This window comes from Lipophrys pholis, assembly GCF_963383615.2.
Source record: "Lipophrys pholis genome assembly, chromosome: 3".
Classification (NCBI taxonomy): domain Eukaryota; kingdom Metazoa; phylum Chordata; class Actinopteri; order Blenniiformes; family Blenniidae; genus Lipophrys; species Lipophrys pholis.
Genome location: NC_137627.1, coordinates 19,193,058 through 19,200,206, shown reverse-complemented (window position 1 = coordinate 19,200,206; position 7,149 = coordinate 19,193,058). Strand labels below are relative to the sequence as shown.

General features: G+C 44.1%; 1 protein-coding gene across 1 annotated transcript in view; it reads left to right on the top strand.

The window, feature by feature from the left end:
- The window catches only part of cwf19l2 (CWF19 like cell cycle control factor 2), a 19,762-nt gene extending 15,020 nt beyond the window's left edge, over positions 1 to 4,742 (top strand). The window contains 6 exon segments of the mRNA XM_080460384.1: positions 1,173 to 1,385; positions 2,097 to 2,213; positions 2,315 to 2,470; positions 2,573 to 2,653; positions 2,810 to 2,911; positions 3,693 to 4,742. Coding sequence (XP_080316510.1) covers positions 1,173 to 1,385; positions 2,097 to 2,213; positions 2,315 to 2,470; positions 2,573 to 2,653; positions 2,810 to 2,911; positions 3,693 to 3,833 — 810 coding nt within the window. The 3' untranslated portion in view covers positions 3,834 to 4,742.
- Positions 4,743 to 7,149: the final 2,407 nt, after the last annotated feature.

Genomic DNA, 7,149 nt, shown 5'->3' with positions numbered 1-7,149 from the left:
AGAGTGTGTGTGATGGCACGTGTGTAAGAGAATAACACTGCCTTGGCCAATTGCCATATGTGTGGCTACTCACTTAAATGCAGTCACACACACACACACACACACACACACACACACACACACACACACACACACACACACACACACACACACACACACACACACACACACACACACACACACACACACACACACACACACACACACACACACACACACACACACACACACACACACACACACACACAAACCCACACACACACACCCCTAACTCATCCATCCATGCCTCTCACTCCTTCTCTCTCACATGCACACATTTCAACCTGTTGCCTTGTCGCCATGGTGACTAGACGTCGAAACACCAGCGTCGGTTCCTGGCATCCTGCCTCGCACTGTTAACTCTTGTACAAGTTGGTACCAGCACACCTGAGAACGACCAACAAGCCCAGAGCAGTCGATAAAATGGGTTTGGTCCATTTCTTTCCATCTCGTAAGATTCAGGGTAATTCTTGGTGTTTGAGATGAAAGGCTCAAAACTAGACAACAGCCACGTCCTCTCATTTCAAATTGTGACAATCATTTGCAATCTAGAGCCAATTTAGAGTCGGCTATTAACCCAAAAGTCATATTTTTGAACTGTGAGGGGAAACCAGGGGAAACCCCTGCATGCACTGGGAAGACCTGCAGACTCCACGCAGAAAGAGTCCCACCCGGACTCAAACCAGGACCACGCCACCCTGTGGCCCTGTGAAGTTCATCTTCTCCTAAAAGAATCTCCAAGGCCTTCCGAGCAGAGCGTCTTGATCAGTTCTGATAAGGAACTACACGGGCAAAGCCTGATTTATAGTGTCGTCTCCCTATTTCTAGCTGCTATTCACTATGAGGAAAACAGTTTGATTGGTGAAATGTGCGAGAAGGTGACAGACACACTCTTGTCGTGTACATCTGAGCTCTTTACTCGTGAACATCAGAATGAGCTTCAGCACCGATCAGGAGTATTTCACTGTGGTGTGTTGCTCCGTCACCTTTCATGGAGAGAGGAACCACGTCAGGTCTGACCAAGAATGAACATACTTCCATTACACATGCTCATCCCTCTCTTTTTTTCTTCCTGTCCTCCTCCTCCTACGGTCTCTCTCCTCCGTTGTTTCCTTCTCCACTCCACGCCGCAGATGATGGGCAAGACGGATGGCGACAACTACACGCTGGATGACATGTTTGTGTCGAGCGCGGCGCAGCGGGAGGGCGAAGGGAGGGAGGAGGAGAGGATGAGGAGCAGAGCCATCGGGGAGAGTAGGAGGCTGGCTGCCTCCATGGATAAATGCCAGCACTGCTTCAGCAGCAGCGAGCTTCAGAAACATCTCATCGTGGCCATAGGGAGCAAGGTGAGGAATTTTCAAAATGACAACGGATCGCTGACGATTGTCCACAATTGATTGAGGTGGATTGAGACCTTTTTTTTTATTTGTTCATTTTAATATTTTTATGTATCGCACACAAACTGAAATATTTCAGCGCCGTTGGCAGTTTTATGACTCGTACTGTACTTTTAACTGAAGACATCTAGTATTTAAGATGAATAGTATGTTTTATAAGATCTCAGATTTTTCTTAAACTTCATAATTGTCTCTAAAATACTTGTTCATATGTTACTCGTGTAAATGAATAACAAATACGTCGGCGAGGTAATCGCGCTCCAATATATTGAGATGCACTGGTATTAGTAACCAGTGGGGATTGACTGAACCTTCATTCCTAAATCATTTTAATTCGGTTTGACTTTATCTTCTAGCAGAGAAAACATAACTCGGAATGAATTCCGGACTTTATACCCAGCCGGGCGTCTTCTTTCGAACAGTCCGTTTGTTTACGTCACTTCATTAGATTAACTGACTCTGAATTAAAGTATTCGAGTTAAAAAGGTTATTGGAATATTTTGTGACTTTTAAGAGATTATAAACAATAAAAGTTCATGTGTAGCCTAATTTTCCCCTGTATCGTAATCTTCTTTATGTGCCGCACAGATCTGAAAGGTTTGATAATTTCCTCTCCATCTTTTGCGGATGTCGTTTGACGTCTTGTTTTTCTGTCTTCAGGCGTATCTAAGTCTGCCTGCAGGTGTGTCTATGACCGAAGGACACTGTCTCATCTGTCCTCTGCAGCATCACTGCTCTGCCACGGGATTGGACGAGGACATCTGGTCAGAAATGCAGGTTTGTCCGTCATTTCCACTGCCGCGGTTCGTACATTCGCAGCCAAGTGCTGCCTTCAGTTTTCGCTGAGCTCACCGCTGCCGCCGCTCTGCTGTCCTCAGCTGTTCCGGCGTACATTGGTGCGAATGTTTGAGTCCCAGGAGCTGGACTGCGTGTTCATGGAAACACACATGAACCCACGCAGACGCCGACACATGGTCCTCGAGTGTATCCCGCTTCCCAAAGAGCTCGGCGATATGGCCCCTATTTACTTCAAGGTATCCCCCTGCCTCCTGTTCAATGAGTTTATTCTGAGCGGCCGAGATGAAATATGTTTGAAGTCAACAAAGCACCGTGATAACGCGTCTCTGTGTCTCCAGAAAGCGATCATGGAGTGTGATGAGGAGTGGGCCATGAACAAGAAGGTCGTCGACCTCTCCTCCAAGGACATTCGCAAAGCTGTGAGCTTTCTTCCTCATTATATATGATTCTGTCCTCTTTTTTTTTACTTTTTAAACTTTTTCTCATAACCTGCTCCTCTTAACTTTTGCTGCCTTTCATTCTATTTTCTAATATTTTCACATCCAATCTGTTTGTATTGTCTTATTGAACTTTAGGTTCCTCGGGGTCTGCCATACTTTGCTGTCGACTTTGGGCTTCAGGGAGGTTACGCTCACGTCATTGAGAACGAGCAGAAGTTCCCCCAATACTTCGGCAAGGTCAGCTGTTGGAATTATACATTATAAAGCTTTTTTATTTTTGATCATTTTTAATTCGTCCTCATTTAAAAACTCACAGTGCCACTGGCGCTTTCCATATACCGGGTGTCCCAAAAAGTCCCTGCGGCTGCCTCAGTGGTCAGTGTCGCACAGTTTACACAATCAATAACGACGTTCAGGCCGGCGAGTTGAAAACGCCACCGCTGCTGCAGGCGTCCATGCAGAGTCCAGAAAAGTTCATCCAAATTTGGGCCGCGGACGCTGGAGGGAGTGATGGGAGTTCCGTCCGTGCTGTATTATGGTCGCACACATGCTTCCAGCACAAGATTTTGAGTCCAGTTTGAAAATGACCCCCCCCCCCCGACTCGTGGAGACCTTGTGATTCATTGACACGTCAATCTCTCGTCTCTCTGGGCGGCTGAATCGATACAACTGTCAAATTTAGGAACAATCATACTGGAGCATGAAAGAAAACTCCCCAAAGCCGGTGTTGTGTTCGCCGTGTCGAGCAGCCGGCTAATTGGACCATATTTCTCTCACAATGCGTCAGAGAACAGGACCGCTAAGGGTTTGTTGAAAAACCGCTGGTCGGCTGGCGGTTTTGAAAAGCCGTTCCTCAGTGAATTGGCCAGGGGAATATTACACTGACAAAAGATGTCGAATGCTGTGGTCCTGTCTTATTTTCTGGAAACCCCGTATGAGCGACAACCAGAATGATTTATGTTAAATGTCCCCCCCCCCCGACAATTTTAAATATGACGACCCTGACTTTCATTCGCAGGAAGTGGTCGGAGGCATGATGGACTTGGAGCCTCGAAGGTGGAGAAAGATGATCAGAGAAAACTTTGACGATCAGAGGAAAAAAGTCCTGCAGTTTTCACAGTGGTGGAAACCCTTCGACTGCACCAAGGCCGAAGCCTAGCTGACCGAGATTCCCCTCCGGCTGACTGGATGTATATAGAAATGTCGGTTTTCCGTGCGTACAATAATGCAAATATTCTTTCTCCTCTCAGATTTAGAACTCGGTGTAAAGTACCTGTTAGAGTTTGTCTCGTGAGAACATTTTTACTTGAATAAACTTCAAAGAAAAAAACAAAAAACATCTTTCTCACTGTTTACCTCATACGTGGTGCACAGTAGTAGTGTCCGTGTTGGATAGTGATGCCAAGACATGAATCGGAGCTCTTGTCTCTGTGTCATAACATCCTATTTCCCCCAAGCCTCTGGTGTCTGTGCTGCCATTCCCCCGCTCGCCAACCCGGGAATTTAATTTTCTGACTGTGTGGCTTCGTGATCCTTTGCAGCTGTCACTTAATTCTAAGAGGTTTTCAGAGTTGTCGCAGCCATATGGGCAAGTGTACACACATGCACACATGTCACAGCCTTCACACCTCAAGTCTGACGCACACTGGACCAGACCTTTTTTTTTTTTTCCCCAGCGAGGCTATTGGCTCTTTGATTAGCTCGCCACTTCAGAGGCTCACCTTATATCCAGCTTTCATCTCCGACAGGGTTTGATGCATGGATGCAGCTGGTTAGTGTGGAATTTATATCAATGATGAAAGATGAGGCTTTCATTGGACTGTTTGTGGTGAGAGAGACAAAATGCTTCAGAGGCTGCAGGTCCTCACTGTTACGTCCTCTCCAGTCCCACCATGACTGAGGGGAGTGCTTCGTTTTCAAGGTGGGAAGAAGTACAGACGTTTGTGTTATTGTTCTGATGTCGACTAGTTATTCTTGTAATTACTTTGTCATTTATTTTATATTGGGACTCCTCATTCAAACGTTTGTGAATCTGTCAGGAATCAACATAAAAATGTGACTAATGGCCACATCTGACTCAGTATTGATTTTACCTTTAAAAAAAAAAAAAAATTATAAATAAGTTGCTACATTTTCATTGTTCAGTATGTATGCAATATTCATGTTCCAAAATATGGGGGAGCTTCTCTAATAGGTTGAAGTGATGTCAGAGATGTAGAGAGACTTTTGACCTTAAGCTGAAACATAGCATACGTCATAATCAACAAGGTGATAACAGGCAATGCTAAAGTAGTGATGATCTCGTTTGATAGTTGGTTACTAACTAGTTAGTTAGTTAATAGTTTACTAACTGCACTGAAAAAACAGATGACTCGTTCAGTCAAATGTTAATGTCAAGAAAGGAAAATGAAAATCATGTCATACACAACATCAATCTGGTTAAACCTGACCGCGTTATGATGAAAATAGCTTTTTGACCTTTTCGTGACCTAAGCCTTGACCTTTGTCCCAGTCGCTCTCTAAATTTATTGGCACCGTCCTTGAATAAAGACGAATCATCCCTGAAAATGTCATGTAATTCAGGTCAATAGCTTTTGTGAAAAGATGGCTACATGCATACATATAAACCAATAAATAAATACACACGGGCAAAGATTTTTGCCCAACTTTCCTTGACGACGGCAAATATCGAGCTCTTCAAGTACCATCATTATGGCTGAGGTGAGAGTACAGCTGTGGAGGCCATTATACTATGACCTTACTAGCTATGGACTTATTACTTGTATACTTATTTGGAATATACTTTTTATGTTTAATATTTTTCCAATTTAAGTTTTGTACTATTTTGATCATTTTAGATGATCATTGATCATTAAAAAAAAAAGATAATAAAAAAAAACAACTTAAATTTATGACTTGCCCTGACTCACCACTCGAGGGAGATCAAATACCAAAGGATTTCCACCTACCACAGTTTGAGAGTCACGAGGCTTAAAGAATTGGTGTTGCAGTGATGTATTGCGTAGCGAGTATAAACTCTTTGTCTCCATCACTGTGCATGATTGCACAGTTTGTACAGGTGTACTTAATGAAGTCACTGGCAAGTGCACTTCTACTTACGCGACGTGTACGTTCCCCACCTATGGCGTTCTCCTTAATGAGCCCATCTGTCTTCACAGAGAGACTGGAGGGAAATACAGTCTGGTAGAGCCGCACAAACAGATCCCACAGGCAGGCCCACTTGTTTAATAGACTGCATGTAAGTACATGATAATCATTTTTTTACTGTCACTTTGTTGACGCACACTAAAACTCCAAATAAACAACTTTGTGCAATTTAATTACTTTCTGTCCCTTCATAGTTTCTAATAGGCCACCAGCCGGCCCGCGCCATTTATAATGCACGGGCGTCTTCCAACACTGGGACTCTTTTACTTTTAATTGTTAACAAACTCCTCAGCTCACACTCGTTTAAAAACAACTCCGTCTGATACTGTTTGGAGAAGAATCCCATACACCGGTCTCCGATTAGCCGAAACATTACAGTGAAGTCAAACACCGATGGACACGAGCACTCCTCAGCTACGTACAAAGACGGAGGCTTTCAAAAATAGAAGCAAGCGGTGGTTTGGCAGGTCTGCTAATGATTCGACAATGTTCTTAAATTTTTGGCAACCACAAGTCAGATTGAAACATCAAAGATAAAAAATAGTTCTTCATTAGGATTTGTCGTATCCTTCATTTGATGTTATTGCACGATGACATCATTTTAAAGAGACTTGTCTCGGCAAGCCATGGCAACCACAGTGTGTCTACAGCCTGGCCGTCAATGGACTGTTTGTTATTTATCATTTATATGTGCATCAGAGGGACAACTCCGTCATAAATCAGCTGTAATCCACTTTGTCAACCACCTCTATTATCCGGCCACTTGGGTGTGATGTAATCACCAAAAACACACACACACACACACACACACACACACACACACACACACGAAGTCACACTCTATATGTGTGTGTGAAGGTCTGATTTGTCATGTGGTGAATTTCATGAAATTCAGCTGAAACAACACATTATGCAATTTACTACTGTTTCGACCCTGCGTACACTTTAGAAGCTGCCCTCTGGGACGACACGGCGGGATAACGGCGGGTTATTTATAAGTGACAGAGAGGCACGGGTTCATGGTTAATAGCAACAGAGTGGTGTGAAGTGATGTATGGTTATGGCCAATTAGATTGGCTGGGGCCAGATTTATGACTGAGTCAGTCGTTTGTCTTTTCCTGTCCCTGCTACACACACACACACACACACACACACACACACACACACACACACACACACACACACACACACACACACACACACACACACACACACGCCCCTCTGTAGGGTTATTTGGCAAAACCTGCTCATTCTCGCCGATTGTTATTTGTTTTTTTTCTCTTTCTGCATCCATACAGGCAGGAGAC